Source organism: Cnephaeus nilssonii (genome assembly GCF_951640355.1).
Source record: "Cnephaeus nilssonii genome assembly, chromosome: 6".
Classification (NCBI taxonomy): Eukaryota; Metazoa; Chordata; class Mammalia; order Chiroptera; family Vespertilionidae; genus Cnephaeus; species Cnephaeus nilssonii.
In genome coordinates, this window is record NC_137077.1 from 22,648,679 (window position 1) to 22,661,450 (window position 12,772).

At 38.2% G+C, this 12,772-nt stretch overlaps 1 protein-coding gene across 1 annotated transcript in view; it reads right to left on the reverse strand.

The window, feature by feature from the left end:
• LOC307102066 (uncharacterized protein) overlaps nt 1-5,140 on the reverse strand; it is a gene marked incomplete at both ends in the record, with an annotated part of 49,673 nt that extends 44,533 nt beyond the window's left edge. The window contains 4 exons of the mRNA XM_079775520.1: nt 3,256-3,407; nt 3,955-4,008; nt 4,503-4,598; nt 4,954-5,140. Of these exons, the coding sequence (XP_079631646.1) occupies nt 3,256-3,407; nt 3,955-4,008; nt 4,503-4,598; nt 4,954-5,140 (489 nt within the window). The remainder of the gene's footprint in view (nt 1-3,255; nt 3,408-3,954; nt 4,009-4,502; nt 4,599-4,953) is intronic.
• Nucleotides 5,141-12,772: the final 7,632 nt, after the last annotated feature.

Consider the following 12,772-nt stretch of genomic DNA (forward strand, 5'->3'; position numbering starts at 1 on the left):
TGGACTGTCTGGCAGTGGGCAAAACTCGAGGGCGGCTTTCTCTCAGAGGTGCTTGCAGTGATTACCATGGGACACTGAGACCCAGGGGCCTCTTTGGGCAGGGCTGACAGGAAACCAATGCAGTCTGCCCCGCCCTGAGACTCCGCCCCATCCAAGCTGAGCACAGAGGCTTTTGCAAGTCATATCTCATAAGGGTGTCTCCAGCACAGAACTTCTCCCAGCGTAGACACAGCTGATCCTCATAGCCAATTGGCCTGGAGGTCAATTCCTCCCAGTGATACCAACAACAATCAAGGCTTAACTACAACAAGACTGTGCACAGAGCCCACAAAGAGTGCACCAAGAGTGTCCACCTCGAGTAACTGGGGATGCTGAGCCCCTGGGCCCTATAGGACACCTAGCACACAAAGCCACTCTATCAACTCAAAGAAGCAGCAAAAATGTGGAGACAAAGAAACAGGTCACAAATGAAAGAAATGGAGGAAAGCAAACGACTGGATATAGAGTTCAAAACCACGGTTATAAGGTTTTTCAAGAATCTTCTAGAAAAGGCCGATAAATTTAGGGAGACCCTCGAAGATATGAAAAAGGACCAACTAGAAATTAAGCATACACTGACTGAAATAAAAAATATTATACAGAGATCTAACAGCAGACTAGAGGATCGCAAGAATCAAGTCAAAGATTTGAAATATAAAGAAGCAAAAAACACTTAACTGGAAAAGCAAAAAGAAAAAAGAATCCAAGAATATGAAGATAGTGTAAGGAGCCTCTGGGACAACTTCAAGCGTACCAACATCTGAATTATGGGGGTGCCAGAAGAAGAGAGGGAGCAAGGTATTGAAAATCTATTTGAAGAAATAATGACAGAAAACTTCCCCCACCTGGTGAAATAAATAGACTTACAAGTCCAGAAAGCGCAGAGAACCCCAAACAAAAGGAATCCAAAGAGGACCACACCAAGACACATCATAATTAAAATGCCAAGAGCAAAAGACAAAGAGAGAATATTAAAAGCAGCAAGAGAAAAACAGTTAGCTACCTACAAGGGAGCACCCATAAGACTGTTAGCTGATTTCTCAACAGAAACTATGCAGGCCAGACGGGAGTGGCAAGAAATATTCAAAGTGATGAATAGAAAGAACCTACAACCAAAATCATTCTACCCAGCAAAGCTATCATTCAGAATTGAAGGGCAGATAAAGAGCTTCACAGATAAGAAAAAGCTAAAAGAGTTCATCACCACCAAACCAGTATTATATGAGATGCTGAAAGGTATTCTTTAAGAACAGGAAGAAGAAGAAAAAGGTAAAGGTAAAAATTATGAATAACAAATACATATCTATCAACAAGTGAATCTAAAAATCAAGTGAATAAAAAATCTGATGAACAGAATAAACTGGTGAATATAATAGAATCAGGGGTATAGAAAGGGAGTGGACTAACAATTCTCGGGGGGAAAGTGGTGTAGGGGGTGCAGGAAGAGACTGGACAAAAATCGTACACCTATGGATGAGGACAGTGGCGGGGGGGGAGGGGGGAGGCTGTAAAAACATGGGGTGGGAACCGGGTGGAGAGGAGTTATGGGGGAAAAAATAGGAACAATTGTAATAATCTGAACAATAAAGATTTATTAAATTTAAAAATAAAAATAAAAATATATATTAAAATCACTTTTCATATTTTCAAAAACTTTCAGCAATGTTTGTACATTTGATTTAAAATTAACCCAAATATTTATGTTTAAAGGTCTCATTCTTCTTAATTTAATAAGGAAAATTCTGATTCATGTAATTTAGTAGTTACCCACATTGACAAAACTAACATAACAAAGCTTTAAATAAGTTTCCAAATACTTAGAATATTTGATACCATGACTAAATCAATGTTATTTTCTACTATTCCTCAGATATCAGGTTTTTTTAAGAAGGGAATGTAATTAAGAAATAAATGACATGAAAGCAAAAGAAAGAAAAAGAAAGGAAGGAAGAAGGAAGGAAGGAAGGAAGGAAGGAAGGAAGGAAGGAAGGAAGGAAGGAAGGAAGGAAGGAAGGAAGGAAGGGAGGAAGGGAGGGAGGAAGGAAAAATGATTCTCTGTGTCTCACAACATTCTTTAACCAGATAAAGCCCAAATTGACCTGTTTCTGTGTTGGTGGAATCCACTGGTCCAAGTGTCAGAGACTCATTTCCCTGCTAATTAGAACTGTAAATTCTGGAACTAATTAATGAGAGACATGAGTAAAGGAGAGCTCTGAAAGGTGGAATGAGAAAGAGTAAAAGGTTTGGTACTCCAGGATTAGGAAACAGAGTGACAGGGTATCTTATATCCCACCTAACCGAAGGAAGTGACTTGGGTATTTCCAATACCCAACCTAGAAATAGGACGTGGCTCAAGGAAGCCATTCCTCCTCTGTGTTGCAGAGGGACTCTTGCCCAGCAACAGCAGGCAAGCCTAGGAGAGTGATCCATCAGGACACCTACTGAAAAGCAATCAGAGAAACCAGGTAGGCAAGTCAGAGGTGGGACCAGCGAAAAGGAGCCGATGTCTAAAAGTAACGGACCCAGCAAGGCTCTTTATTCTGGAGGCCCTGAGACTCACATCCCCAGTGAACGACAACAGAGAGAATGGATTTTAAAATGTCACATTCACATAACTCAGCAGTGAAAATTAACAAACTGCAGATAAATGCAAGATAGATGAAATGCAACAATATTATATGGGAGTCAAAAGAAACAGGAAGAAAATATGTTACTGTACGATTTCATTTCTATGAGTTTCAAAAACAAGCAAAGAGACTCTGTAATCTTAAAAATCAGCACAGTGGGTAAGTGATACGGGAGGAGAAATGATGAGAGAATACACAGGAGCAGGGCTGCTAAGGAGAGCAAACTCTATTTTGTGATCTGATTTATAATTATATGGTTCCATTGCCCTTGTAATCCATCTGTTCAATTATTTGTTTAGTATCCTTGATATAAGGTAAAATTAAATGGCAAAGTTTATTTTAGAAACCAAGCACTTATAGAAGCACAGTTTTCTATAAAAAGCAAGCCGGGAGATTAGTAGTATAAAAATATAATATAATTATAATATAATGTAATTAGTAGTATAATATAAAATATTATAAACTCAAACAGTGGAATTTTATACAGACTTTAAATAACTATAACTATGTACAAAAATGTGAATTCTACAAATATACTATTCACTGAAATAAGCCTTTAATAAAGTATATGAAATGTTTAACATCTTACCATTTCTTCTTCATTATCTATGTAAAGCAGAGTAGAGTTCTTAGAAGCACAGGCCAGCAAACTCTCATACCATGTTTTATTTTCAGTGCTAATATAATAGCAATTGTTGGAATACGTAAACCACTCCAGTGGACAATGATCACAATGATATGCTAAAGAAAGATTATGAATTATTATCCAATAGCAATTTGAAGTTTTAAAAATAAAAATTAACTTACACACTTACGTAAGTATAAATACATAGGTACATAATAAACCTATGCATCCGCACTGGCTGGCACATATAAAACAAAACACACTCATACACACACTCACAGAAAAAGGTCAGCCAGATATCCCCTAATTTATGTGCCCATATAATGCAAACACACAAACAAAAATATCCACTCTATACATGTCCTAAAAGTCGATGAATGAAACTTCTTTTTAAGAATGGTAAAATTACTTGTCTCTTATTACATTATAGCAGTAGGAAATTTAAGCCAAACAGCAACAATGGATGTGGCAATTTAAAATTAATGTTTCTTCATAATGTTGCAAAAGAAGGAACACTCTCTTATAATAATTATTTATGAATACTTATTGCTCATTTTATAATTTATGTTCTCCCAAAAGAGTCTATTATCATTGTTGCCTAGCCTAAGAGTGAGACAAAATATAAACTTTGCTAATATCAGAACTTTGAAAATCATTATGTACCTTTCTGGATCCTTGTTATTTGGGAATAATTGTTCTTCTCCGGTATTACAGTAGCTAAAAAAAATTAAAGTAATTCTTAAAATATCAATTAATCTAAATAAATCATAACAATTTTTGTTTCTTAGTTTGAAGTTTGTTGTTGTATTGTTTGGGAGAATTATCTATAATAAAATAGATTTTACCAAGAAAAATTAATACAGTAATAAAGAGTTAGAGGAAAATATTTTAAAAGCCTAAAGAACCAAACTTCACCATCTCTTACAGTATGGTTTAACCAATCTCAATAGAATTTATATTTCTTTATAAGGTCTTTAATTCTCCTAAAGCATGTCTTTGAGATGAAATCAAAACATATGACTATATGTAAAATACTCTTTACAAACATTATGTTATTTATGCATTTTTTAAATTCAGAATAACCATTCCACATTTATTCTAAATGTATGCTTTAAAATGAAAATTCTATTCTATAATATTATGAACTGTTTAGAGGCACTGGTAATCATTAAAGTGAAAAGTGCTGTATAATCTTACAAAAATTTATTTACAGGGAATAACAGTTATCGTCACCACAGCGGACATCAGGACAAGGCAGATGACCCCTAAGGTCCCAGCAATGAGCTTCTCTGGAGGTGATGGTGAAACTGCAAGGAGAGAAATTGAAACACTGAGAAAGGAGAGAGAGCAACAATTGTTTAGACAGTTTAAATACAGAGAATCAAATACATAAACTTGGACACCAAGCCCATACCTACCACTGTAATCCTCCTCTCAGAATATTCCATTGCATTTTTAGGAGATACAATGCTCCATGAATTGGTGGCCAAAGACTACACCTTACAGTCCTCAGCTTTCATCTTAGAATACCATATCCCAACTTTAAGCGCTGATTCTCACAAATGAAAAATATGTGAGCTAATGCCCTACTTTCCCCCACATCTCTGCTCCACAGCTGCACCTACTAGGACAGTTATACTGTGTGTCTATGGAATGTGTTACCTTTGGAGTGGTCCTCATTGTCCCTCCCTTGAAGATCCCGGGAAGCATTTTCAAGAGTTAATTCTGCATAGGTTATTTCCTGCTCAGTCACTGGAATGCAGCTTTGAGTGCCCTTAGGTTTCCTTTGCTGTCTCTTGGCGGACTTGGCCAAATTCAGTTCTGCATAGGTTACTCTTTGGTTGTTCATCTCTGCAGGTGGGTGGCGTTCGAGTCTGTGCTCTCAGTTAAGTGTATGTATGAATAACAGGTACGTGTAATGCAGAGCTTCCTCACAGGAAAACTGGGCGGGGTAGAGGTTGAGCATTGGGCTCACTTCCAGAATCTAAAGTTCTGGTTCTAAATTCCCTAGAGGTTTAAACAAGTGTCTCATGGTAAAGTACATTTTAAAATACATTCTCTACCTTTGTCAATATCTTATTTGTTGGAGCAATAAAAAACATAATTAGTGAGGAGTACAGACATACATGAATAATAACATCCTCATTAATTTAAAGTCACAGAAGTATTTTGACACCATTTGAATGCCTGTCATAGAAATTAAATGTTTTATTAGAAAAAAGAGGGACAATATTTATGAAACATTTGAAATCCCATAGTAAAGACCAAGTGCTCTAACGGTGGAGCATAGATATTAATTTCCTGCATTGAGTTACATTTATTTAGTGACTTACATTTATTTATTGAAGTGGTTACCAAAATGTCTTTAATTCGAATGGTTGATGATTTCTGAGAAATAAGTAAAAATTTAAAGAAATATGTTATATGTTGAAAAATGTTACATTGACACACTAAACTTACCTGTAACCTAAAAAAATGATAAAAATTAACAAGTAAAATATTTTTAAATAATTATTTTTTTAAAATAATTGATTTAATGGGCATGATGTAAACCCAGAAGATGATCAAGTATAGGTCCTTGAGGGAATAACATTGTTGGTTCAGACTTTCAGAAAGACCCTTTGGTTGTTAATGTCAGTGAAAGTCACTTCAGTTGTGTAAACAATGGCAGTAATCTAGATAATGTAATTTAATAATCCAGTCCATGGGCTCTATAGTCAGAGAGGAATTAATTTCTGTCTTTGAAACTTACAATATGTGACCTTTAAAAATTTACCTATTGACAAGTAACCTACTTTACTAATCAAAAATAGAATAATATGTAAAATATATTGCATGTGAAATTTAGCACTCCACCTGACACATAAACTCTCAATAAATGTGAATTATCTTAAGTATTATTTTAGTCACATTTTCCAAGGTATTATTTATGCTTCATATTAGTTATACACTGTAAAATAATTCAGTAAGCAAGACTCTCTTTAATCAGTAAGGCTGATCTTTTTTGCACTGTTTGTTCAAATTTTTAAAAAGTATTTTGACCGTTTATAATTAAGTTTAGTTTAGCATTTTTACAGAAGCTACTTCATCCTGATTTTTAGTAAAAATCAAGCTGCTTTTAATCAATCTCAGTAAGTGTATAAGGAATTGTGTCTGGCCTGCATCATGCAATTAATTTTTTAAAGTATCTATTTAGAAAGCTTGGGCAAAATATAAATTAATATATTATTATACCCCAAAATATCCCCTTGTACTGATTACAAAATCCAAAACTAATTATTCCTTCTCATGTTTTTAGGTTTCACTTTAAATTATTTTGATTTATAAACCCAATTATGCATGTTTGTATGCACTTTATTAATTCCTTACAGGCACTAATTTGAACACTTTAAGAAATATTTCAACATATTTCATATTTTATGGTTGCTTCTTACCCTGAATTATTCAAATAAAAACTCTAATATTCCACTTTGATTTTGTTGTATATTAGTTGCCCCTCACAGCTAGCCTTTGTTTTCTCCCACTGTGTGAGATGGGCTGGTAGAGAGACAGGAGAGTAGGGACACATACCTTCTGTAGGCCAGAAAGTCGTGCATCCTTTAGTGGGGAGGCCAGGTGACTCTCACAAAAGAGCCTGGTTATAGCTGGGTAATAAAAGGAGAATTTAAAAACATAAATTCAGGACCAAAATAAACAATGTCTGGGATCTTCACAGATTGCCCTTTAAAGGCTCAGAGTGAAGCAATAGTGGAAAAAGTAAACATCTCATCAAATACGTCACTTAAGGTTTGAAAAGGTAATTCTCACACTTTAGCTATTTTGAAATCCGTTTATCACATCACACATCTCCAGAATATGAGACTTTGGGCTCTAGCTGAAAGTACAATCACACCTCTAAGTATGTCATTTAGAGTGTTCATTTTCAAATTCCTCTGAGAAATTGTCTTCATATTCTACAAATATGGGGGCACTGAGGTTTAACCACCATGCAGTTCATTTGTTTCCATTTCAGTCACAAACACTGAAAATGTACGTCTGTTAAGTACCTTAAATTTAACCTTTGAACAAGCTTGCTAAATCTTGGCATTAAATACTTCTTTTTTTATATATCCTTATTATTTCATTTGATTTATCATAGAAAATTTTCTAATATTCCAATCAATTATCAACAAGTATTTAATGGTATTCATCACTAATTATTCTGAGAAATTATCAAGTTTTTAACCATATTGTACCTGTCACCATCATTTCCAAAATAGCATATCTATTTCTCTGACTCAGTTCTGTTTTTAATTTTATTTTTCAATTACAGTTTACATTGAATATTGTTTTTGTATTAGTTTTAAGTATACAACATAGTGGTTAGAAAATCATAGACTGAATTAAGTATTTTCCTCAATATTGAAAGTATGGTTAAGGCATATTGAATTAATAACCTTGAATGGGGGAATGTGGAAAAATAAAAAATATATATATTTACTCTTAAAGAAGGTTTAAAAATAATGTATATTTGAAGTTACAAATAGAAAAAAAAATGTAAGTGATAGATTTTGACCCAAACAAATAATGTTAAATATCCTATCTAATAAAAGAGAAACATGCAAATTGACCATACCTCCACTACGCCCACAAGCCACGCTCACCAGCCAATCAGGAGTGTGTATGCAAATTAACCCAACAAATATGGCAGTGGCCACAGAGCTGGAGCAAGCAGGAGGCTTGGGTTGTCCCCCAGCGATGGAGGAAGCCAAGCTTCCCACACGCCTTCGCCAGCCCTTGCCTCTGCTCAAGGCTACAAAGTTTCTATTATAGAAGATAAATAAATCCCAACAAAAATGGCGGCAGCCATGGAGCTGGAGCCAGCTGCAGGCTTGGGTTGCCCCTGGTGATAGAGGAAGCCAAGCTTCCCTCCCAAACTGGCTGGCCCTGGCCTCCACTCAAGGCTACCAAGTTTCAATTACAGAAGATAAATAAATCCCAGATACCAGCTTGGGTCACTGGGGGGCGTAGTTGGCCTGCAAACCACCAAAGGCCCCTCATCCAGGCCACCCCACACCCCAAGGAACCCCCCACCCTGATCCGGGACACCCTTCAGGGCAAACCAGCCAGCCCCCACCCGTGCACCAGGCCTCTATCCTCCTATCTAATAAAAGAGTAATATGTAAATTGACCATCACTCCAACACACAAGATGGCTGCCCCTATGTGGACACAAGATGAGCAGCAGGGGAGGGCAGTTGGGAGGGACCAGGCCTGTAAGGGAGGGCAGTTGGGGGCGATCAAGCCTGCAGTGGAGGGCAGTTAGGAGTGACCAGGCCGGCAGAGGAGGAAAGTTGGGGATGACTGGGTCTGCAGGAAAGGGCAGTTGGGGGGGACCCGGGCCTGCAGGGGAGAGCAGTTGGGGGGACCAGGCCTGTAGGGGAGGGCAGTTAGGGGTGACCAGGCCTACAGGGGAGGGCAGTTAGGGACAATCAGCCTGGCAGGGTAGCAGTTAGGCATCAATCAGGCTGACAGGGGAGTTATTAGGGGGTGATCAGGCTGACAAGCAGAAATGGTTAGGGACAATCAGGAAGGCAAGCAGGCAAGTAGTTGGGAGCCAGAAGTTCTGAATTGTGAAAGGGATGTCCCAGATTGGAGAGGGTGTAGGCTGGGCTGCGGGACACACACCCTTGTGCACGAATTTCATGCACCAGGCCTCTAGTCTATATATATACAAAAGTCTAAGTGACTGGATGACTGGACAACCAGCCAGTAGCTATGATGTGCACCAGAGGGCAAATGCTCAATGTAGGAGCTTCCCCCTGATGGTCAGTGTGTTCCCACAGCAGGAGCGCTGCTCAGCTGACACATGGGTGCCAGACACTGGGCTGACGGCTGGCAAGCACAGCTGTGGTGGCACAAGCCTCTTCAGCGGACACTCCCCCTGTGCGCCCGAGCAGCCAGCAGCAGTGGCAGTGGCAGGCACAGTGGGGCCAGGATGAGTGGAAGTTGTGCAGCACCCAGCCTGGGCTCAGACTCCTCCCTGGCCACCTGCTGCTTTGCGCACTACTTCGTGCTATGTGTGATCGACTGGACAACAGGCTGGAGCCAGAGGAGCTGGTGGGTAAGGCCGGGCTGTGTCGTGCAGAGGTCCACTGATCCACACAGGCCAGGCTGAGGGACCCCACCAGGGCACGAATCCATGCACCAAGTATCTAGTAAATAGAATAATTTTCTATTCAAATATGAAACACATATAATACCTTAATAAAAAAAAATTGGAAAGAAAAAAAATAAATAAATAAACCAAAAAAAAAAAAACAAATATGAAACATGCCTCCCATATATATCTATGTTGTCACAAATGGCAGTATTTTCTTTGTTTTTTAATTTACATTTTTTAAATTGAATTTGTTGAGGGTGACCTTGGTTAATAAAATTACATATTTCAGGGGTACAATTCTATAATACATCATCTGTATATTATATTGTCTGTTCACCACCCTAAATCAAGTCTCCTTCTATCACCATTTACCCCCCCTTTAACCTGTCCTATCTCCCCCCACTACACTTTCTTTCTGGTAATCACCATACTGTTGTCTATGTGGGGTTTTTTCTTAATTCCTTCACTTTTTTCACCCACAGAGAGTCCCACACCCTCTGGCAGCTGTCAGTGTATTCTCTGTATCTATGAGTTTGCTTCTATTTTGTTTTTTAGTTGATTTTGTTTATTAGATTCCACATATAAGTGAAATCATATGGTATTTGTCTTTCTATGAATGGCTTATTTCACTTAACATGATATTCTCCAGTTTCTGAAGAAATCTGAAACACTAATTCGAAAGAATATATGCACCCCTGTGTTCACTGCAGTATTAGTTACAACTAGAGGCCCAGTGCACAAAATTTGTGCATTGGGGGGTGTCCCTCAACCCAGCCTGTGCCCTCAGGGGATGTCTGACTGCTGGTTTAGGCCTGATCCCCAAACCAGGATGCTGCATGCACCAGTGACCATACTTTTCATACAGTGAAAGGCATCTTGCTGTTGTATGGACAGCTACATATTTTTGCCCTGATTATAAAAAGCAGTACATAACATGATCCTTCTGAGGCAGTAATACCATTTTCCCCATCTTATGGGTGGAAAAACTGAAGCAGAGAGAAGTTAAGTAATTGGCTTTGTCACACTGTTATAAGTGTCAGAATCAGGGCTGACCACAAAATGTGCAAGCCGGAGTCCATGCATGTCATCGTTGCTTCATCCTGTTTTTTCAGTGTTAGAGTAGCCTTTCCAGGTTTTAATTTTTAAATCTAAGAGACTGTTCTCAATATATATAGAGTAGGGTCTCTAGGCCTGGCCAGGGATCAGGGCCGATGTATGGGGCAACTGGCAGGCAGGGCAGTTGGGGGACCCCTGCTGGCACCCGCCTTGGCTGGCAGCCTGGTGCCGCCCATTGGCCAGCCCTGCTCCCCATCACCACTCGCCTCCCTCTTGGGGGGAAGACGCTCAACACAGGAGCTGCCCCCGACCAGATTCTATGTTCCTTACTGCTTATCGTTCTATGACTTGACATATTGTAGACAAGCAGTAATACTACTTAAGAGTGCTACCAGAAAATAAATTATAAAACATTCAATAACTTGAGTTTGAACAACTCAAGTTACTTTTTGGGGGGAAAAACAAATTTATCTTCCTATGCTTAAAAATTTACAAATGAATGAAATGGTAAATATAAATATATATAATAAAAGAAAGCAAAAAATTTATTTGTAATATTTGTTTGAGAAAATCCAAGAAAAATACAAAATAAAGACCAACTTCAAAAATAATATATAACAAAAAGAGAAAATAATAATATATTTGGCCAGACAAAAGAAAAACAAGATATTTATAACTTATATAACAGGTGATGGATAATCACATATATTAAGAGCACATACAGACCAATAAGTAAAAGACAGCCAATCTTGGCAAATGGGCAAAAAAAGTGTGAACAGACACACACACACACAAAAAAAAAGTGTGAACAGACACACACACACACAATCCCAAAATTGAATAAAATGTTAAAAAATGCTGAATTCTCACTGGTAATAAGTGAATGCAATTTAAGTAACCTGATCACTAATTTTGGCCATGATACTGACAACATTAATGAACTAATATATTAGAAAAAAAAAGAAATATTAGGGTTGGCAAATGTGTCTTTTAATGGTTATGTAGAAAGGTTTGAGTATACAAACCTGCATATTTTCTTTGTACATAAATTTCTCATACTAAATAATGAAGTAATGGCTCTGGGGAGTTGAATAAAGAAGTCCATAATAAGATTTTCAGATATCAGTGACTGATATCTTTTTTAAAAGAAATGTTTAAATATGCATTGCATATCAGAAAATATTATACTCATTAAAAACAATAAAAAATAATGTATATGCAATGGCACTGAAATAATTTGAATATATACATTTTTAAAGAAAAAGCCATTTATTTGCTTTTTATATTTTAAATATATTTTCATTGATTTTAGAAAGGAAGGGAAAGGAAGAGAGATATAGAAACATCAATGATGAGACAGAATCATTGATTGGCTGTCTCCAACACACCCCCCCCCCCCCACTGGGGATCAAGCCCCCATCCCGGGCATGTGCCCTAACCAGGAATCAAACCTTGACCTCCTGGTTCATAGGTTGACACTCAACCACTGAGCCATGCTGGCCAGGCAAGAAAAAGCCATTTATTAACTAATTCTATGTTAGTGAGATACACATGGCAGGCTTATGGGAAAAAATAATGTTTATTTATTAAATATGAAAAAATTTGAGGGAGAAATCAAGATGGCGGCATAGGTAAACACTTAAACTGCTGCCTCGCACAACAATTTCAAAACTACAACTAAAAGACAAAATGGACATCATCCAGAACCACAGGAAGGCTGGCGGAGTAGAAATTCTACAACTACAAGAAAGGAGAAAAGCACACTGAGACTCAGAGGAGCTGCAGGAGGCAGAGGTACTGAGACATGCTCAAGGGGAGGACTGGCAACTGAGTGCACGGCTGGCTTTCTCAAATGGGAGGGAGACAAAACCTCTCAACTGTGCTGACTTCAGTTCCAGGCGAGTTTCTGGGAACCCAGATCCATTCGGGGAGAAACTGGACTGTCTGGCAGCGGGTGACAGTCTAACCATCACAAAAGAGATGAGTCAGGAGAAGGGGGGAGAGGGAGAGAGGAGGAGGGAAAGAAGGATTGATTGCAAGAGAGAGACCATAACAACTGGGGCCTTGGATTGGGAGTGTGGGAGCAGTGATGCAACTGCCCTCCCCTCTTCCACTCCTCTTCTTCATCTGATCAGTGGGTCTGAGCAGGGAGGAACCCAGGGCTGGGGGCTATCCCCTGTGGGTCAAATCTGAAGCTATCATGTTGCGGTAGGTTGTAAGGATAAAGAACAAAAATGCTTCAATTGAAGAGATAAGTACTATTTCCACTAAAGCTAGAATTGTC